At 30.0% G+C, this 23,023-nt stretch overlaps 2 protein-coding genes across 6 annotated transcripts in view; one reads left to right on the top strand and one right to left on the bottom strand.

Annotated features, from left to right (window-relative positions):
* Positions 1-1,594: 1,594 nt before the first annotated feature.
* Positions 1,595-3,017, bottom strand: LOC131663403 (pre-mRNA-splicing factor SPF27). Of its 3 annotated transcripts, none has more exons than XM_058933799.1 (4): positions 2,906-3,017; positions 2,575-2,835; positions 2,222-2,487; positions 1,595-2,133 (listed from the first exon to the last, which is right to left on the bottom strand). In XM_058933799.1, the coding sequence occupies exons 2-4, from the start codon at positions 2,647-2,649 to the stop codon at positions 1,824-1,826; spliced, it is 651 nt and encodes a 216-aa protein (XP_058789782.1). In that variant the 5' UTR covers positions 2,650-2,835; positions 2,906-3,017; the 3' UTR covers positions 1,595-1,823. The 3 variants fall into 3 exon arrangements, with proteins under 3 accessions (XP_058789782.1, XP_058789783.1, XP_058789781.1); XM_058933800.1 differs by having other exon boundaries at positions 2,571-2,835; positions 2,894-2,955; XM_058933798.1 differs by having other exon boundaries at positions 2,894-2,955.
* Positions 3,018-17,707: 14,690 nt separating this feature from the next.
* LOC131663397 (NADH-ubiquinone oxidoreductase 75 kDa subunit, mitochondrial) overlaps positions 17,708-23,023 on the top strand; it is a 779,163-nt gene continuing 773,847 nt past the window's right edge. For 2 of the 3 annotated variants that reach the window (XM_058933789.1, XM_058933787.1), the window contains exons 1-2: positions 17,962-18,093; positions 18,572-18,748. In XM_058933789.1, coding sequence (XP_058789772.1) covers positions 18,575-18,748 — 174 coding nt within the window. In that variant the 5' untranslated portion in view covers positions 17,962-18,093; positions 18,572-18,574. Of the gene's footprint in view, positions 17,837-17,961; positions 18,094-18,571; positions 18,749-23,023 lie in introns of those variants that run through there. The other variant, XM_058933788.1, reaches the window with a different exon arrangement.

The following is a 23,023-nucleotide window of genomic DNA, read 5'->3' as shown; positions in this document are numbered from 1 at the left end:
ACCACATTAATCATCGTAACTATCATTAAAGTTAAGTATATCGAATGTTATTTATTATTAGACATTATATTGTTTAATAAGGAAATATAAAAACAAAAAAAAACTATCAAATTATTAAAATCGAGTGATCGAAAAGCGTATTCTACCATTTCAAAAAAATAACAAAAACGATATATTGCAAGACTTTTTCATCGTAAAATAGTATTAATTTTCTATAAAATTAATGGATTCCTTTTTACAAAAAGATATGCAAGGGCGGGTTATCTTCGTCACCTACAGTACCATGGTTGATAACATGGAGACTGTATATATCTCCATGGTCGATAAGCTGCGCTCATATTGTAAGTCTTCTAGTGGTTCACTAACTACCGAGCGCGGCGCTAAAATCGGCTAATTCCCTCCGAGAAAAAGAGAAAGTTGCCTAGATAAATCGACCTCCCTTACCCCAGCCTGCAAAGTGTAATGGACAGTAAAAATAAAAAATACCATTCGAAACATCTCTAATTGAACCCTCCAAAAATGCTCATTATTTTAATTGAACCCCTTCAGTTGTCCCAAAAAAAATTAAAAACTATGATAATTTTTTTGTTTTTTGTAACTGCGATATCTTTAGTAATACTTAATATTTTTGTAAAAGAAACAAGGCAAAAAATTGAACCTTTGCTCGTTTTAATTGCACCCCTCTCGTTTTTTCAAAATTATTAATATATATGTCAAAAACAACAATCTAACTTTATTGTATGTTCTTTTCAAATAGATAATTGGGTTATTGGGTTATTTGGAAAGAACATACAATAAAGTTAGATTATTGTTTTTGACATATATATTAATAATTTTGAAAAAGTGAGATGGGTGCAATTAAAACGAGCAAAGGTTCAATTTTTTGCCTTGTTTCTTTTACAAAAATATTAAGTATTACTAAAGATATCGCAGTTACAAAAAACAAAAAAATTATCATAGTTTTTAATTTTTTTTGGGACAACTGAAGGGGTTCAATTAAAATATTGAGCATTTTTGGAGGGTTCAATTAGAGATGTTTCGAATGGTATTTTTTATTTTTACTGTCCATTACACTTTGCAGGCTGGGGTAAGGGGGGTGATAAATCGTCTCTGCCTCGCCTCCTGTATACAGTACAGTCTCCATGGGCTGACTGACGACTGAGAATCTTGGGCATAGTTGTATAAACGATATAGATGAGATACAACTTCATGAAAATGAAATTTTTTGTAGCCTCATCGGATTCTCATCACTGTAAGTCTATATCATTTCTATGTAATACATTTCTATGACAACCACATGAAAATACGGCACAAATTTAATTACTAATGACCACAAGGGTTTTCAACTTTTGTCATTTTTTTATTAATAAAAATTAATATTACTTTATCCTTAGCTAATACTATCTGTATTGAAAAATAAATTAAACTAAATGATAATTAAACAATTAAATAATATTAACATAAAATAAATGTTATTATAAGCAGAAAAATTAAACAATGTAATTGATCAAGATAATATATTTTTTAGAAAAATTATAAATATTTAAACTGTTTACAACTTACTATAAACAATTTGTATAAGAGAAGAAATTTATTTAATGCAAGGAGAAATTTTTTAAGCTTTTGAACATCTTTTTTACTTTCTTTATAAATTAACATAAATTTTAGCAATAAATGTGGTATTCATCAAACTAAAAAAGTGTATCTGATTTTTAAATGATACTTTACAAGCTACTTAAAATATTTGTAAATATTTTACCTAACTCTACAAATTTAGTTCCATATATTTATTGATATACATGTTAATTTTGTAACAATTAGTATTATTCATGGATCATTCTTGTTACGTTACTTTTCAAAAATATTTCGTACTTTATTTTATCTAAAATTGAAACACAGGCTTGTTCAATTTCATAATTTTTAGAGACTAATCCAACCCATTGAGATTCCATTTCTTTTAATTTTTGACCTCCTTGTATTTGATTTGCTTTTCGCTGCCAATTAATTTCTTGTATTAACTTTCTTAATTCTTGAATTTGTTTTTGAGAGTTATTAATTAATCTTATCAAAACATTTAAATATGATTTCCACATTTCAGAGCCATATAGTACCATGAGTTGTAAATTGTTGATTCTGAAAACAATATATTCATATATGTTTCTATATTTAAAAAATAATCTAAAATAATTGTCAAATTAATTTTCAGAACACATAATGTTACCGTGTAGCTTGATGTTCTAGTTGCGCAAAACTGTTCTCTACACTTTCATTCCAAGCTATGAGATCACTCATTTTTCCTGGTACAGGTGGAGGTAATTCATATCGTTTCATACTCAAAACATCCATTGGAAAACGATTTTGTAATCTTTCAAATTCATTTTTAACAATTGCTGTTTCAAAAATATTTATTTGAAATGCAGGTAAATTTTCTAGATAATTTTTTGTTGGTCTGTACCGTCTAGTTTCTTCTTCAACCATGGCAGTTGCCTATGAATAATTAATTTGCCTTTTCATTACAAAAATACTAATTTATATCACCTAGAAATTACATTTATCTTTTGAAATCTTACATACAGCTTCTCTAACTCCCGGTTCATCATAACCTTGATCAATATATGGCAAAGCGTCAACCAACTCTTCTCCAGACATTACAACTGTTTTTTTCTAATCTTTCAAGAGTTCTGTTTTTTTATCACAGACACATTCAATTATTAATGTATTATTATATTTAATACTTATAAATCATTGAAAAAAGGAGCAGTATAAAATACAAATAATGTCTAGAAAGACCCTTTTGAAAAAAATAAAATAATATTTGGATGTTTTTGGCCAAATCTGTAAAAAGAAAAATCAATATTTCTTTCAAAAATATAACAGGAAATGAATAACTTACTATGCTAATTACTTTAATTTGATGTATTCAGCTCAGTCACCTGTAGTAAAAAATGAGAGTGGGATAACTGGAACAGGATCAGCTTACCTCCCTTACCCCAGCCAGCAAAGTACAATGGACAGTGAAAAAAAAAACCATTCGAAACATCTCTAATTGAGCCCTCCAAAAATGCTCATTATTTTAATTGAACCCCTTCAGTTGTCCTAAAAAAAAATTAAAAATTATGATAATTTTTTCGTTTTTTGGAACTGCGATATCTTTATTAACACTTAATATTTTTGCAAAGAAACAAGGCAAAAAAATTGAGCCCTTGCTTTTTTTAATTGCACCCCTCTTACTTTTTCAAAATTATTAATATATATGTCAAAAACAACAATTTAAGTTTATTGTATGTTCTTTCCAAATAGTTGGGTTTGAGTTTAAGCTTACTAGATGGCGGTGGGTCGCTTAGCTGATACTCCGATATGCCAAAACGCATGTATTGACCAAGGAGAATTCGTAGTTTGAAATTTAAATAGTAAGAGTAGTTTATAGTTAAAGTTGATAAATTTAATTCTATTGGTTAGATAGATTTGTGAACAGTGTAGGATTGTATAAAGAAGGAGGATTGGAAGAAGATACATATTTGTTTAGTGATTTGGGATTTATTTTAAATTGAGAGTTTGTTGAGAAATTCGGTTAAGAAGAGTCATGGGGGTTGAGAAGGGAGCTTTAGTATATTGATAGTTGTAGTTACTGAGGAAGTTTTAGTTTTTTGTGAACATTTGTTCAGTTTTTTTATTAGTACCCGATTAGCACAAAACGTTTTAAAAACGTATAATAAACGTTTTCTGGTAAACTTTTAAGCGTTGATGACTTTTAGTGAAAAAAACGTTTTTAAAACGTTTTTAAAACGTAATATATTTCCACGATTATGTCCAAATAATACGTTTGGAAAACGCTTTAAAAAAGTTTTGAAAATGTTTTTCATAAACATTTATACAATAGGCCGGTATCACAATACATTTTGAAAACGATTTAAAAACTTTTTTAAACATTTTCAAAACGTTTTAAAACAGGTGCAATAACGTTTTATCGAAAATTTTCTATAATAGGCTGGTATCAGAATACGTTTTAAAAACGTTTTACAAACGTTTCAAAAACATTTTTTATAAAAATTTATACTACAGGCTGGTATCGGAATACGTTTTGACAACGTTCTAAAAACGTTTTTAAACGTTTTCAAAACGTATTACTCGCGGACATATGTTACGTTTTAAAAACGTTTTTAATAACTTTTTCCACTAAAAGTCATCAACGTTTAAAAGTTATCCAGAAAACGTGTTTGAAACGTTTTTAAAACGTTCTTGTGTTATTGGGTTCTCTGAGGTAAATACGTAGGGCAAGATCAAACATTATGGTTAATGTCTTGTATTGGAGATCCACATTGACATGAGGGGGAATTTATAAAGTTCTTTCTGTATAGACTAGCTGTTAGAGAATAGTGGTTGTTTTTGAGTCTGTTAATAGAGGTGATATGTTTTCTATGAAGGTAAGTTTTGTGGAACCATGGTTTAGATTGTGTAGATGAGTAGTAATTATGAAAGTAGTGAGATCCTTTGCAGAAGTCGTGATCTAGTACAATGGATTGAAAAGATGCTTTATGAGAGGGTTGAATATTTTCAAGAAAATTAGTCGATGGGAGCAGAATTAATGTGTTAATGTCATTTTGATCTACTGTTTCGTTATGTGTGATTTGAGAGTGGGAGGGAATCCATAGTGAGTGAGTGTTCTACTGTAGGATTTTTATATGATTGAGATTCATTATTATGTTATTGTTATTGAGAGTGATTTTGTTGTTTTATAAATGTGATTATAGTGTTTGAGAGGGTAAGATTGAGAAAGTTTTATGGTGGGAGTTGCGGTTTTATGGACGGTTTCGGTAGGAAGGTATGCGGATTTTTTTCATGTAATGTTTTTCTATTAAATCTACGTATTTTTATAGGGTGAGAGCCTTTAAAGTGTATAGGGATATCTACGTTTTGAAGAATCTCTTTTTCGGTTAAATTTGTGGGGATACCTTTGAGTATGCCGTTTTTATAAACGAAGGAGTGAGGGACTACTGCTTCCAAATTATATATTTTTAAGATTTCAATATCATTTTTTAGGAGTTTATTTGCAATTTTCTTCTGGTGGGTAATGATGATAAATCTATTTTTGCCTGAAGATTTAATTTCATCGAAGGCATTGTCTGGAAAAAGGGGGATGTGTTTATCGGCTAATTGGACAGATTTAATGGTAGTGTCGTTATGTTGTGGTGATTGGAGGATGATTTTATATGGGGGAAGAATGTCACTAGTGTCTTCAGAGATTTTCTGTAGTTCCATTCTATGAGATAAATTGAGTTGGAAGGGAGGGTTATTGGGTGAGTTGTTTATGTGTGGGAGTTTGTTTCTGTTTATGTTATCTGGGAGTCGGTAGGTAGGTGTGCGGGGTCTTTTTTTGTGATTTTGTTCTTCTGTTGTGTTTGAGGGGTAGGACGGTCAGATGAGTAACATTTCGGTGTCATCAATAATTGGTTGAGTACGTGAACTCGGAGGGGAGTGTAAATTTATGTCAGGGGGATCCATATCATTAGGGTCGTCCATGTTGATTGATGACAAGAAGTTGATACCTTTCATTGATGATTTGGTGATTGCCACAGAAACAATTGAAGAAAATTTAAATATTCTTCAATCAGTTCTAAGACTTGCAGCAGAAAATCATTGGGCCCTCGTTCACTGCCCAGTCATATAGAGAGGGCCTATTGAATTTGATCTCAGAAAAGTGGTTCCGTATAATTAGGAATTCAGTTTGACTTGTTAAACCAAGACTTTTCCCACAGGGTATACGTATCCAGCCATCCTGGAAATATGTTCCGTCCGTACGGACTACCCCAATTTCACTAAATTTGCTACTCTACTGGACAATATCTTGGTTTTATATATCTAGATTATCATAACTTTATATATTTCTTACATTTTAAGCTTTCAACTGTATTCCATTTTATATATACATAAATTCAGAATTTTATTGTATATATAAAATCATATTATTGAATTAGCACATTAATTCTTAATATTATTTCACAAAAAGAGTCCATATGATTGGAAATAAAAAATTCAAACTACGGATATTCCATCAATTCATATCACTTCATATTACTTTGAAAAATTGTATATTACTATGATTCTAATTAATACAAAAAACAAGTAGTTTGAAAAATATTAATAGTATCAAATAAATAATGTTCATCGCAAACATGGCAAATAACTCATTTTTTTTTCATATTAAATCATTGACTGCATATTAGTATGAGAAATTGTCCATATTCTCAAGGTACTAATAACAAAAAGTAATCTGATTGTACTTATAATTTTATTAGTTCATATCAATTCAATGGTAAAGAAAGTATATTGTTTCATCATATAGAATGTGAGGATAGTTGATCCATTAAATAAAAGGGAATTTTTCAAGTAAATTTAAAAAATCAATTGTGAGCTGCTATCGTTATTATTAATTATACTACTATTTTTTTTCAAGTAAATTTGAAAAATAATTTGTAAGTTGCTACCATTTTTTATTATTTATACTACTATTTTGTACGGTCATTATAAATGATAACAATATTTAACTAAAACTCACTTAATTTCTTAATTAATGTTTTAATGTTTATAATCAAATGGCAAATCATAATAACTCATGTTTAAAATTATTTTCATATTAAAATCTTTGACTGCATATTAATTTGAGAAATTTTCCATATTCTCAAGGTTCTAATTACAAAAAGTAATCAGAATGTACTTATAATTTTATTAATTCATATCAATTCAGTGGTAAAGAAAGTATATTGTTTCATCATATAGAATGTGAGGATAGTTGATCCATTAAATTAAAATGTAAGGGAATTTTTCAAGTAAATTTAAGAAATAATTTGAGAGCTACTATCGTTATTATTATTTATACTACTATTTTTTTTCAAGTAAATTTGAAAAATAATTTCTAAGCTGCTACCATTATTATTATTTATATTAATATTTTGTACAGTCATTATAAATGATAACAATATTTAACTAAAACCTCCTTAATTTCTAATTTAATGTTTATAATCAAATGGCAAATATACCTCAATAAATGTCGATCACCGAAAAAATGACTTACCAACTTTAACTACGTGTTTTGTGAATAAACTATATACATCTGACAATGGATTCACTTTATTTATAGGTATAAACGTAGGCAATATCAGTATTATAACACTGTACAAATCACCGAAATATGAAATAACAATTTTTAAATCAAATATTGAAGAAATTATGTATTTAGTTAATAAAGAAAAAACAAAAGAATGCATATTAATAGGTGACTTTAACATAAATATAAAAAGTAAAAATACTTTAACTAATAAAAATTTCATCCAATTTATGTCACAGTTCAAGCTACACTTAGTTACACCAACAAATATTTCCACCACCGATTATAACACAACAATTGACTTATGCTTCAGTACAATAGATATCGACGTAAATGTATACGAAAGTATATTTAGTGATCATAAACCACTATGGTTTACAATTCCATAAAACATAAAATATTGCCAATCATTCCATAACTTATATCACTTTTCAGAATACAATACTATATATAATTTGGCTTGTACATAGATCTAATCAAATTTATAATTTCATATCAAAACAGAAAGTCATTTTTTATTACCAATTGTTTTTATATTAATGAAACATGTCTTACAAATTTTAAATATAGAAAGATAACATGAACTGTATTTGTTTTAGAATCACTATTCATTTCAAATAAAAATAGACTAAACTCAGCCTGTCATTAGTTACATTACTTTTTTGAAAAAATGAATACGTAGCAAATATGATATATAGATATAGAACATATAATTCACAAAAAAAGTAAAACAAATACAGTTAATTTATGTAGTAAAAAATGACTTTTTTGAAAAAAATGCAAAAACGGTATTTCTTATGAAAATGAATAAAAAAAGAATTTTTATAAATGGATCAAAATGATATTAGATTAAAAAATCAATATATGAATATTACAATGGTAAATGAAGACTTTAATTTTTTAATTATTGTATAAAAAATATTTTTTCCAAGAATGGCAGAACAAACAATGAAAAATATTCAAATTTATTATGTCAAAACATGAAAATAATGAATCAGTCCAATGTAAACATATAAACAGTAATGTAACAATGTCAGGAGTAGTTTAGTCTATTTTATTTGAATTGAATGGTGTATTATCAGCAGTAACATATTCCACATTTACTCGTAATACGATAATGAAACATAAAATGAAATTGAACTTTCATAAATAATTAACAATGACTATTCTTAATATTATAGTATAAGTTATGGAATGATCAACGATTTCAATAATCAATTCAAAGTACTAATTACAAAAAAAACATAATCTACAATGATTTAATATATTATTTATAAAAAATTTTCAGATAAAATAAGTACTATCGTGAATCAGATTTATTTCTATCAAACGGTGCAATTGATAGTTTGATGATATTAATTTAATTCATGAATAGTACAAAATCAACAACAGTGCATGGGAACACACCAATACTCGACAAACTACATTTAATGATTAATTGACATATCATTTTTTTATTATTCTATAGCCTATAATGTTTCTTGATATGAAAATTAGTTATAATATAATTAAAAATATATCGATACCCTAAATTTTACTTCAATATTATTATTTTAACATTTCTCTTTGAGATTTTTACATGTACAATGAATGAAAAAAACGTTATTATACAAAATTGATTGTATATATGCAAATTTTACCTTAACATTGTATACATAATAAATTATAATTTATCGAAATTCAACATGCATTCCAACAAGTAAAAAAATAAATCCTGAGAAAATGAAATAACATTGAACAAATACATGTTTCATCAATAAAAAATATAATGATAAAAGGAATGTCAGAACGAGGGCCCTATGCGAAAAGTAAAACGTTTCGCTTTTGCGATTTTTTTGAATTGCGTTTAGACAAATGCAAACTTTTACAGACTGAAATGGATTACTTAGGTTATCATATCAATGAGAATGGCATTAGGCCGACGAATGAAAACATTGAATCTGTAAAAAATTATCCGATACCTCGCAATGCGAAAGAGGTACTGCGATTTGTTAGCCTAGCAAGCTATTTTAGAAAATTTATTTATCAATTTGCGCTCATTACAAAACCTTTGTATCATCTTGTAAAGAAAGAAGTACCATTTCATTTTGGCGAAAGTCAAGTGCATGCTTTTGAGACGTTAAAAAAACATCTGTCAGATTGTCCGATTTTAGCGATTTATTCGCCGTATGCTGAAACTAATTGCATTGCGATGCAAGTGCGTCTGGGTATGGTGCAATTCTCTTACAAAAGCAAAACGATGGCAATTTAAAGCCTATTGCATATTATAGTCAAAGAACAACACTGACTGAGGCAAAATATCATAGTTTTGAATTGGAATGTGTGGCAGTGGTAAATGCGATAAAACGTTTTGATATGTACTTGACTGGTGTAAAATTCAAGGTTGTGACTGATTGCGATAGTTTTAGATTAACTCTATCAAAGAAAAATATTAATCCTCGCATTTCACATTGGGTCATGTTCTTATAGAGTTACGACTTTGATATAACACATCGCCCAGGTAATAGAATGAGTCATGTTGATGCTTTAAGCCGATGCCACAGTGTACTAGTAGTTGAAGGTAATATTTTTGAGCAGACTTTATCGATTTGCCAAGATAGGGATGATGAGATTGTAAAGCTGCGTTCTGAATTAGAAAAGAAAGATATGCCATTGTTTGAATTACGTGATGGTTTAGTTTATCGAAAAGATAGATTCAAAAAGCTATTTTTTTATGTACCTCGTTCAATGGAATCAAATGTAATTAGAACATGTCATGATGATTTAGGTCATATAGGTATAGATAAAGTAATTACAAAAATTTCAACTGTTTACTGGTTTCCAAATATGCGTGAAAAAGTAAAAAATCACATAAAAAACTGTTTATAATGTATTGAATTCCCACCTCTCTCAGGTAAACGAGAAGGTTATTTGCACAGTATTCCTAAAAATGATTTACCATTTCATACAATCCACATTGATCACCTAGGACCTTTAGAAAAAACTAGTAAAGGTTTTAAACATTTGTTAGTTATAATTGATGGATTTACCCGATTTGTAAAACTATTTCCTAGCAAATCGACGAAGACTGATGAAACTATCAAACATCTCAATCAATACTTTAGAATGTATAGTAAACCTAGGCGTTTAATTTCGGATAGAGGCACATCTTTTACATCAAATGAATTCGAAAAATTTTTAAAAGAAAATACCATTGAACATGTACTCATTGCAGTGGGGATGCCTAGAGCGAATGGGCAAGTAGAACGTTTAAATAGAGAAATTACACCTATGATAGCAAAATTATCCAACGATTTAAAAAAATGGGATCAAACTCTTGAAACAGTAGAATTTGCACTGAACAATACAATGTATCGCTCGAGAAAAAATACACCTAGTAAATTGCTATTTGGCATAAACCAGCTAGGAGAAATAAATGACAATTTGAAATTAATGTTAAATGACAACTTGGAAAATGAGAGAAATTTCGAAATATTCAGAAAAAATGCTAGTAAAAGTATTGCTAACTGTCAGATTAAAAATGAAAAAAATTTTAATACAAAGAGAAAAGATGCAAAAGTTTATGATGTTGGTGACTATATTATGATAAAAAATATTGATACTACTAGTGGAGTAAACAAAAAATTGATTCCAAAAAAGAAAGGACCTTATGTCGTTCAGAAAGTATTAGGGAATGATAGATATGTTGTAACTGACATTGAAGCTTTTCAAGTAACACAAATACCCTACAATGGAATTCATGCAGCAGAAAATATGTCACCTTATGTTTCGGTAAATAATTAAACTTGCATAAAAAAAAATTAAAATTAAATAACTTTAACTTTAATGATTTTGTAATAATTTCAACTATTTGCGAAATATAAAACCATTGTAATCTCTGAATGTCTTGACGGCCGAGACGACCTTAGGTTAGAATGGCCGAGTTGTAAGTGCATAATGGTAGGCATATATGCTAGACATACACATCGGGGTGTTCGAGAAGCATGTACAGCTTTCCCCTACTCTATCCAAGACTACACTTTGGGTATGAGCAAGCGGCTCTACGAGCATGCGCCCGGCAAGAGGTCTGTTCGGAGCGAAGAAACTAGACAGAGTTCGGAGTGTGTGTGTGAAGGAAGACTCAAACGATTATCGCGGTGCTACCCATCTGTAATTACTCATCTCTTACAATATACTCTTTTGATTGTAACCTGGATATTTTATTTTATTGCATGCTTCCTTACCTCTACAATTTATTTTATCTACAATTACAGACGTAGCCGTATGCCCCGTTATCGACTGCGAATCTGCATTCATTTTTCAGATTTTTGGAATCGGTTTCATTTTTGAAATACCTAATACTTTTTCAAAGCACCAAGACGATGAAATTGAACTCAGGCTTGTTTAAATTGCACCCCCCTTACTTTTCCAAAATTATTATTATATTTTACTAAAACAGTAATCATAATTTCATTGTATCCTATTATCAAAGCAGTATTCCCGTTACTAACTAAGCCTGCTTTCGCGTCTCGTGCTTATATATATTTTATCTACAATTACAGACGTAGCCTTATTGTACGCAATAGCGACTCCGTTTGAAGGTAGTAGCAGAAACATCGTTACACGTTAAAAAGAATAGTCATTATTTGACATTTGGAAAGGTATGTCTGATGTATTATGCACAGTTATGTTAATTTACTAATTTTTATTACAATAAATAATTTACATACTTAATTCATTATACATATTTTGCATAAAAAATCAGACTAATTTTTATTTTCAGGTTTTTAGATTGAGAGTCTGTAATTGCCTTTTTATAAGAGATTAGATCATTTCTTTCATGTCAGGTGCCATTTACCTTTCTGCAGTAAGCAATGTAGTAACCAATGCCATCTTTGAACATTAGAGCAACGTATCTGGCAATACCGCACAGAGCAAAGGTTTCACTTTTTATATTTAATGTTATTGGTAAATGATCTAAAGAAGAAAAAATATCATATTCATGTAATCAGATGTCAGAAAACTCTTTTAAGCATCTTCAATATCGATACATAAGAAAGCCCCCATTGTATATGAAATAGAAGCATTGTTGCTATTACAATTTAAATAAAAAGCACTTTTTCCTTCAAAATACTTATTTAGTTCCTCTTCTAACGTTGTATAATTATGTTTTATTACTATATTTATATTGGGCACTAGAATTGTGTATTTATTTTTATTTATTGTATTTGCACATATTTCACATACTACGATTTCCTTAATGCAACTATCATTTTTCATTAAAGAACAGAATAAATTATTAATATTAGTTCCACAATTTATTTCAATGTTTTGAATGTTACCTTGCATAGAATATAATATGTAAGCTCTGTTAGTGTATAATGCATTTGTTATTGAAGATTTTGCATAATTTATAAATGTACTTGGATAGCACAAGTTTTGTATCGAGAGGACATCATTGATATCATTTTTTATGAATTGCTTAAAAGATTGCACTTCAAAGCAAGCATGTGTTAATATTTCTGTTATTGTGTCAAATTCACATGTATTGGTGCAGATCTTTCCTGTAATTTAATGGCGCATTGGATGACTTTTTGACCTCTACTTTTTTGTTTTTATTTCAGCAATATTAAATTGAAATCGGGCTTAGCAGACACATATTTCTCACGAGTTTTATTTACTGAATTTCTTTGTATAGTCTGTTGAAAATCTAAAATTATTTCTTTCAATTCTTTATCATTGTTAATTGAATAATCCCTTTCCGTATCTATAATGCAGTAGCTATGGTCACTGTGAGAATAACTATTGTTGGATTTGTTAATCTTTATTAATTAAAACCTTCTTTTTTCTAGCGAATCAATTCTGTCTGTTTTGTAGTCGGCGGACAATGTTAAAAAGAAAAAATTCAAAAATATAAATATGTACTTTTTAATATTTCATTATTATGCTGTAAAATAAATCTACAACTATTCTTAAAAATTGTGTTTAAATATATTAAAAAAATAATCTGTAATCTTTCTTTCAAAAATATATGCACTCATTTACAACTTCATAATTATTAATCCATGCTCATGAAACGCTATTGCGTACATACTATCTAAGGCTACGTCTGTAATAGTAGATAAAATATATAAGTGCGAGACGCGAAAGCAAACTCAGTTGGTAACGGGGAATGCTGCTTTGATAACAGGATACAATGAAATTATGATTATTGTTTTAGTAACATATATTAATAATTTTGGAAAAGTAAGGGGGAAGGGTGCAATTTAAACAAGCCTGAAGTCAATTTTATCGTCCTGATACTTTGAAAAAGTATTAAGTATTTCAAAAATGAAACCGATTGCTAAAATCCAAAAAATGAATACAGATTCGCAGTTGATAACAGAGCATACTGTAGATTTCTAGCTCATCGAATAGCAATTAAACGTCCTAAATCATAAATAATGAATGCGATAAAAATATGTTTGTTTATTTTAAATATAATGGTCAATTTTATTGCCATTATAATTGTAATTTTAAACAAAGATTATAAAGATAATAAATGGTTCTAAAATATCATAAAATTAATCAAAGAAAATGCACCTTTTAAATTTCCGTATCGATTGTTATATTTATAATCTTTATAATTTTATCCTTATATTTATTATCTTTATAATTATATTTTATTTATCTTTATAATTATATTTTATCTTTATAATTATATTTTATCTTTATAATTATATTTTATTTGGAAAAACCATCCAATCCCGTAATAACCCTTGTGTTCTTGTCTAAAAAAAACATGTATTACATTAAATAAGACAAAATTTAACATTTTTGTGGGCTTATATATTAGCATTGTGTAATTTTTTAATTTATCGACATTAACTTACTTTTTTCGGCAAGCTTTTGACACTCTTCTACTAATTCTTCTTCTGCTTCATCTTCATCTACAATATCTGATGTATAGCCACCTTCGTTTTATCCTTATTATCATTCGATTCCTCCTCCTCTGATGAAAAATCACTGTTGTAATCGGTTTGTGGTAACTTTTGTTTTTATTACGTAAATGACGGGTTTTCCTTGTTGGTGTCTCTTAATCCTCTTTAAGAATGTTCTTGTAAGCATCATCGATGTCATTGCCACTGGCATTAATAGCCAATTCTTCTTTCACGTTGACTTTCTCAATATTCTCTGAAATAACTTCAATTACTAATCAATAAATAAGCTTTGAAACCGTTTTATTAAGAAAGTTATTTAAATTTGAATATTTGGTGAACGAATTTTAATAGAGTATTAATAGGGTCAGCAAAATTGGTACAACATTTCCATTGAAAATTGTAAAATCCATTTCAACCTAATGAACTCCATAAATTAGACTATTACAATCCTCGTCTTAGAAGTTACGAGGGTGGTTTGAAAAGTCCGTGCAAAAAAAAAAAAACTGCTTGATTTTTTTTAATAAATCTTTTTTATTTTTCAACATAGTCTCCTTTTAGGCTTATACGCTTCATCCAACGCTGCTCTAGTTTGTTAATCCCTTCCAAAAAATAGGATTTGTCCAAGTCTGTAAAATAGGCATTCGTTTCTGCAATCACCTCCTCGTTTGAATAAAATCTTTTCCCCGCCAGCCATTTTTTCATATTAGACTTTTTTGTGGGCCAATCGTGGACGTTTCTCTAGCAACTCGGTTTTCAAACGATCCAATAACGATGAATAATATTCGCCTGTAATGGTTTTACCCTTTTCCAGATAGTCGATGAAAATTATTCCTTGCGAATCCCAAAAGACAGTTGCCATAACCTTCCCGGCCGAAAGAATTGTCTTCGTCTTTTTCGGAGCAGATTCCCCCTTGGTAACCCATTGTTTAGACTGTTAATTGGTCTCAGGAGTGTAGTGATGTATCCATGTTTCATCTACAGTGATGAAACGACGCTTAAAGTCTTGCGGATTTTGCTGGAACATCTGCAAACCATTCTTGCAACACTTCACACGATCTCGTTTTTGGTCAATCGTGAGCAATCGCAGCACCCATCTAGCGGATAGCTTTTTCATGTCCAAATGTTGGTGCAAAAAATTATGTACCCGTTCGCTCGAGATGCCTACAGTACTAGCAATCTCACGCACCTTCACTCTTCTGTCAGCCAGCACCACATCATGGATTTTATCAATGATTTCTGAAGTGGTAACCTCAACAGGGCGTCCAGAACGTTCAGCATCTTTTGTGCTCATATGGACACTCCAAAAATTTTGAAACCACTTATAAACTATTCTAAGCGAAGGTGCACAATCACCATAATGTTTATCAAGCTTCTGTTTAATATCCTGAGGCGTTTCGCTTTTAAAAAAGTAATGTTTAATCAATACACGAAATTTTTTTTCGTCCATTTTTTTACAACCACTCGATTTCTTTGAGTGAAACGAATGTAAAACGCAACGTAATTGGCCGATCTGGCTGAAACTTGGTGTGTGCTCTTCCAAGATATGCCACTAACTGAAAATAACCTTGATACGCAGTAGTAGCGCCATCTCTCTGACTTTGCGCGGACTTTTGAAACGACCCTCGTACATTCTTATACACTCTTATATACTCTTATATACACTTTAATACACTCTTTTACATCCTTATACACTTTTATACATTCTTATACATTCCGTGGCAACACGACACGGAATTTCTTCGCTTACGTCCTACTATGAGTCTCGCATGACTCCTTGCGTTTTTCAACTCTTTGGGACTCCTTCTCGACTCGCTTAAACATCTTTATCACTTCAAAAGTACTTAATTTACTGTAGGAATACTTATTTAAACTTTGCTTTATCTCAAATCTATTTTCCCTCCAGCTCATACACACTTCACACCTGTTTATCAAATGCTCAATAGTACTGTATACTGTTTATTTCCCACCGCATCGGTTTTTTCACTCTTTGACTCTCTAGAGCCTTTTAGTGCCCCCTTCCCTCCGAATTCCGCAATGCCGCCAATGTTTTTTTCACACGCACTCATCTCACTTTTTTCACCTCTATCGCTACTTCTCTTAGTGACCATAACTTTTGTATCTTCCTTTTCCTTGACTTTTCTATACATCTTTGCCAATTTACGCAATTCCCTGCTTCTGCCTACCTAACTAACTGCCCTAACCTCTACGCACGCACAACTCTTTTTCACTACAGATCACATCCACGCCACGCACAATGGCACATGCGGCCCCGTTATATAATCAACGCACGCAGCTTTACAACAAAACACGAAAATTGTTTCATCAAATACTGAAATATCTAATTACAGAAACAAAAATCACGGAGCTCCCTCACGTACGACCACTCACACTCGCGTCACCTAACCAAGTTTTTTACGCGTAATATTTATGTTTATAAAATATTGTCATAGAAATAGAAATAGATTATTATAATAAAAGTATGTTTCATTATTTTACGTCATATTTAGCATAAAAAACAGTATTTATTTTCATAAAAGTCAAAGCATTAGTGCAATATAATTTACTTTGTTTTAACAAATCATAAACAGAATGATAAATTGATATTCTGTAAATTTTCGGCACTATAATTTTTTATACCTGTAGGCGATACTAGTGGCATGTATTTGATAATTCTACATTTTATTTTTATTTTTTTAATTATAATGGTACATTTTATTTTTAATTAAAAAGCTATCAGTTATGTTTTTCAAGTTTGATAAATTTGTTGCTATTGATCTGCTCTTTGAGGTAAAGCCCTAATATATAAGTTGTAACGGGGTGGGTTAGCTGGTACAAAATGGGTTTATTAAATTGAACAAACTCCCACGATGCAGAGCTAACCGCCGCTCCGTTAAACACGTATGAGTATACGTGTATTCGCCTTTACGTTTGAAACTTTCGTTTCGATGTCTTCTTTCCAACAGAGTTCTATTAGCCAAATAATTTGAACGCATTATATTTTCCAACAAAAAAATATCAAAATGATTTTTTACCCAAACATTAAACGATAAAATCTTACCGAAATATCAATGTTTATTCAATCCTACAATTTTTTAAATTGCTTACTATCACAAGACAATTGACCCGTTATTTTTGAAAAGTACATTATTTTTTATAAAGAAATGATTGATGATATTGATTAATGTAATTGTATCGTAAGCAAGTCAAATAGTCGTCTTGTGCATGTGTCAACTTACAGTTAGTTGCGGTTGCTGATTAGTGTATATATATTATTTAAATTTCTTTATAAAAAATAATGTATTTTTCAAATATATCATAACAGTGAATTTCTCGTAATAGTGAGTAATTTTCTAAGATGTTTGGATTGAACAAATATTGATATTTCGGCAAGATATTTTCCTTTCAAGTTCGCGTAAAAAAGTAGCATTTTCAAATTTCTTTTTTGCTAAATATAATGCGATCAAATTATTTGGCCAAGATAGATGAATAGAGAAAATTCGACTCTATTGAAATTTTTTTTTTAATTTTGAGTATTTTTCGGGGCTGATCTGGGGGTGGTATATTTAAATAATCAAATAATGATTTTACGATTACGTTTACATGTAGACACGTGACATCTGCTCGTCACAATACACATGATATAGCATCTATAAGTATAGAAAGAATGAAAATTAATATTAGTGTTTGGTTGAGAGATATTTAAAAAATATTTATACCAATTGAAAGAGAAAATTATATGCATTAGATTGACATGTTCAAAATTTTTAAAACTTCATTCTCAGCTAAGACAGACCGAGCAAAGATGGAAAAATAAAAAAACATACCGTCGACAGTAACTATTATTTTATTTAATATAACGGAATCAAATTAAAGGGGAAATTTCTATAATGATATACATAAAGAGCATTTAATAATCTTTAAGCTTGTATATTTTAAAAAATTATTTTTTCACTTTAGTTGCTAACTCAATGGAGCTTGTTTCATTCATGTTGTAAGAAGTTGAACGTTATCTGTATCGTTATCATCATTTAATTCACCATTTAAAATTGAAACTAACCATAGTGTTATCAACGTTACACTAAATTGACAGTAGGTATTTTACGTGAACATTTATAGATATTTTTATTTTAATTTGATTAGTTTTTATACTTCTAACAAATCAACTATTTAAATGTTCTAACTCAAATCACTTAATGTATCTAAGGTTTATAGTTTATTATATAACAATTTGTAATCTTCTGTTTTCTAACATTAAATTTTTTCATTTATTCAGTGTAATAAAATAAATTTTATCTGAATAATTTTGCATAATTTGGTAAGATACATTCTTCATGATCCTTTTTAAATATTTTAACTTGGATTTTAATTAATTTTTATTTTTTGAAAAATTGTTTAATTGAACGTTTCTGAAGAATGTATTCAAAGAAAGAGAAAAAATGTATTCAAGAATGTATTCTAATATTTGTTTTTTATTTCTGAACTAACTAAATATTAAAGAATAGGAATTAATTAATGGTAATATGATCTTACAAGGATATATTATTCAAATGAATAATTTCAATTATAGAAAATGTTGAGACAGTCTTTCCTCAAAGTTAAAATACTACCATATACAGTTTATGGAAAATCTAATATTCATAGCAGTATTTATGTACAACAACAATTACAAACAACACCTGAACTTGTAGAACTTTTTGTTGATGACAAGCCAGTTAAAGTTCTTCCAGGAACAACAGTTTTGAAGGTAAACAAATCTTATATTTTGTAATATAAATGATATTTTTTTGGAGTCTATATATTTTTTTATTAAAAAGAATTCATAATTTATTAGTTTTATTGAGGTCACAATCAAAACATTTGTGATACTTTATGATACCATGCTTTATTTACATTGTAAAAATCATGTAAGTCATTATGTAAATTTATCAAATTATTATCAAGTTATTCAATTATTAATTACACTAGAGTCTATTTGAAGTAAGTTTCCATTAAATTCCTTTTTTTATTAAAAAAGTTATTTTGAACCAATTTACATAGCATCAAAAATTAACTCTCTTGTTAATGCCTACTTGATATGTTACTAATTGTTAATAATTTGTTTTATTTTGCTTTTTAGAAAAGAAATTTGTTTAGTGAAAGGATTTTGATAGAATTTTCTAATTTAATTTTACATTTACCATCAAGTATGAGTCTTGCAAGTATTATATGTATTATACTTGTATTTCCTGTACATCTGTTTATGCTTGTGATCATATTGGTTACTAATTTTAGTTTTATTACTAGTTTATTAATACTAGTTTTATTAATTTTCTAGCTACAGATCCTTTAACACAGTGCTGCTTGATCTCTATCATATGATGTATCTTATTCCTACTCTTTTGCATTTGTATCTCAGCATTTGCAATAGTAGTTTTATTTCCCACCATAATTTAATTAATCCTTTAATATATATCTTGATGAATTAAAAATTAACAATAATTTCTTGTTCGCATTGCTCATACCTACTTACTCTATATCTCTGGTAGAGAAAGTTGAGTTAGCAGCATTCTGAATTTTGAACTTTTATTCCACTACGTATGATAAATTATAACAATCACTCATAAAGTAATTTAAACTTTACATGAGTTATGAGTTTTTTAACCTTGCAAGGACAATTTCAGACATTAAAAACATTTCACAATTTACAATTACATCAATTTCATTTTCAGTGTTATGTATTATAGAGATAAAAGAAAGTCAAATTATATTCATAAAGCTGAATTTCATATTTATTGATGCATAGTTATATTTTATTTAACATCATATATCAAATAATTATATAAGTACACTGTATTACAATATTATATAAAGACAATATTATATAAAGGTACTATGGAATAAGAAAAAAGAATATCAAAATAAAAATAAAAAATTACGATAACTGTCAAAGTAACTTTATAACAACATTGTAATAAATTCCTCATGGTGAGTTCAAAAGTCGATTTCCATCATAAATTTGAAAATTTACAGATAATGACAAACTAATTCTGTACAAACAAATATATCAATTCTAATTAAAGGTTTCGTTATTGGTTTTTATTTGATTATTTTATATATTAATGTTTTTTATTCTTTATTTGTATAATGGGCAATAATGTTACCTCTCACAAAAACAAATTAAATACAGACAACGATTCGACTCACCTGGAGAAATATTTATTGAAATTCATTACCTGTTGATTCTTCAAATGATTTTCAAATATTACAGAATTAGTAATAATATAAAATTACATTAAAATATAATATTGCAACTCAGCAGAGGAAATTAATTTCCTGTTTGCTGGTCTGGGATATAAAGTAACAAGGAAAGTACCCCAGGTGTCGCTGTCTGATTTCAACAATACTGAGATATGTTATAGTTCATCAAAAAATAAAAGGCACGTATTTTTTTTATCAGCGGATATGCACTTTAAGGGGGTAAAAACCACCCTCGAAAATCACCCTCAAAATCACATTTTTTTCAATATCTTCGGTTCTATTCAACATTTATCAATAAAATAAAATGGAAAATAATTGCCATGAAAAATATAAAAAAATGTTTTTCAAATACAAAATGACAGAAAAATGGTGACCTGTTTCGGTGTTTCCGCATAATCTTTTGTTACGGGGGTGAACTACCCCTAAACCTTATTATAAAGAAATGTGGATAAATAATACAATAAACGAATCTTCGATTTTGATAAAATTGTGGTATGTTACAGAGCACTGAAAAGTAGGGAATACGCATCTTTAATCAGCTAATATTCAATAGGGGTTAAGCTGTATTTTCCTAGTATTTGTTTCGTGTAAAATTTTACAGAACTGTTACAAAAATATAAAAAAATGTTTTTTAAATACAAAATGACAAAAAAATGGTGACCTGTTTCGGTGTTTCCGCATAATCTTTTGTTACGGGGGTGAACTACCCCTAAATCCTATTATAAAGCAGTCCTATTATAAAGAAATGTGGATAAATAATACAATAAACGAAACCCCGATTTTGATAAAATTGTGATATGTTTTAGAGCACTGAAAAGTAGGGAATACGTATCTTTAATCAGCTAATATTCAATTAATTTTCAATAACTTTTATGAACTTTCACAATTAGTTTTATTCATTCTTTAAATGATGAACAATAATGATAGTCTTCAAAAAAGTGTTTGAAGCATAAAGATTTTTTATACCAAGCACAGCGAACTATTGCAATATTACTGCAGCCTTCAATCTCGCAATGCGTTTTGCAAGAATCGCCAAAGCTAAAGTCGACAGGGTTCTCAAATTTTCCAGGGTTTACATCAAGGTAACCACTTTTGTACCAAGAATATTTAATAAAATTTTTATATCTTGGGGATGAAAATTGGTTGTGGACTAGAGATTGCAGTTTTATAATATTATTACGTTTATATAATTGCATATTATAATCCATTAAAATTACTTTGTCTGCAAATTGTCTAACATAATTTTTCCAAATGCGAAAGCCAAACTAACTAACTACGTCTAAAGGTTGAATATTTCCTGTTATTCCTGTAGGAATTTTTTTATATTTACTTCTTTATTAAAAGGTGTAACTTCTTTTACTATTTTAGGACAATGTCCACTCCAAGAATCTAATAATAATATACTTTTAGGACCAACTTTCGGAAAATATATTTTTTGTAACCAAATTTTAAAATGACCTGAAAAAAATTATATTTTTTAATGTTGTTGTATAGTTTGTAACAGTTGTGATTTATCCGAGGAAATAAATCGGTCTCCGTTAACAAAAATCAGTCACCGTCGCTTCCACGTTGCGAAGCTAACCGCCGCTTCGTCGATTGAAGACTCACCTCCCGGCTGTTGTGCCGGCTGCTTCGTCGAATGTGCGCTCGGCGCACTGCTCACGCGGGGAAGTCGGTGGGTTCGGGTGGCTGGGCAGAGGAGGCACGTGTGCTTCTGCCCACGTCAATAAACAAGGCGGCCGATCAACTACAGACACCCTTTATTCACTTAACGATTGATACACATTCCATGAAGAAAGAGGCCGAGAGCTTTTCTGAATGACGCACTGCTCAGTCGCGCATTTACAACGCGCGATGTTTTGCCGTAAGAGAGAGAGAGAGAGGGAGAGGGAGAGGGAGAGGGAGAGGGAGAGGGAGAGGGAGAGGGAGAGGGAGAGGGAGAGGGAGAGAGAGAGAGAGAGAGAGAGAGAGAGGGAGAGGGAGAGGGAGAGGGAGAGGGAGAGGGAGAGGGAGAGGGAGATTGATTGATTGATTGATTGATTGATTAAACGTTTATTGAGCTGTGGGGTATGACCCCGTTAGCTTAAGGAAGGATACAGTGCACGCAGGTAATATAATACCTTTATATGATGTAGGCAGATGAGTATGATATGTGGTTGATAAGTAATACAATTTGTGTTGATATGGCGTTACATTTCTAGTAGAGGCGAGCGCGCTGGTTGTAACAAGAGGCACCTCATTGAGAATACAATTTATACTTAAAACTATCTTAAAATTACTAAACTTGGGGTAAGCGCAATGGAACGAGGGTACGCAGCGGGTGGCGCGGCGGTTTGGGGATGGAGACTTAGACTAGAGCTTAGTTAGACAACGCTGAGTTCGCATGGGCAAGAGCTTGAAGGTATGCGGCGGTTATAGTTTAGATGAGAGGGTAGTTTGAGGTTGGTGAGGTGAGAGGTTGTACTGGAGGTAGCGACCTGGAACAAGTAGGTAGGAGGGGTTAGGGGCGAAAGCCGATACGTTATAGGGTCGCTGGACTTGTGGGAGAAGAGTGAGGGCATTCATGTTGCACATATTCTCATGATAAGCACGTTGGGTGAACTCGTCAAGCTCCAGGAGAAAGAGAAGTTCAGACAGCCAGTGTTTAAATTCGGCGAGTCTGTTTAGGTCAAAGTTGGTGACCGCAAGTTGATTCAAAAGGTCCATACCTCGAATTGCGAACGACCATTTCCAGGATTCTGTGCGTGGGGCTCGGAATTGAAAGGCGGCTGGAGTGTTGCGG

Source organism: Phymastichus coffea, unplaced genomic scaffold (genome assembly GCF_024137745.1).
Source record: "Phymastichus coffea isolate CEN01 unplaced genomic scaffold, Cenicafe_Pcof_1.1 PCOF00035, whole genome shotgun sequence".
NCBI lineage: Eukaryota > Metazoa > Arthropoda > Insecta > Hymenoptera > Eulophidae > Phymastichus > Phymastichus coffea.
Note: the sequence above shows the minus strand (reverse complement) of the source record. Positions and strands in the feature narration are given on the sequence as shown.

Bases quoted from the DNA above. Each gene is read 5' to 3' on its own strand.
- LOC131663403 (XM_058933799.1), bottom strand. From the start codon at position 2,649: ATGTCTGGAGAAGAGTTGGTTGACGCTTTGCCATATATTGATCAAGGT. The intron at 2,488-2,574 runs GTATGTAAGATT...AATTATTCATAG, and splicing joins AACCGGGAGTTAGAGAAGCT to GCAACTGCCATGGTTGAAGA. The intron at 2,134-2,221 runs GTAACATTATGT...TATTGTTTTCAG, and splicing joins CTAGAACATCAAGCTACACG to AATCAACAATTTACAACTCA.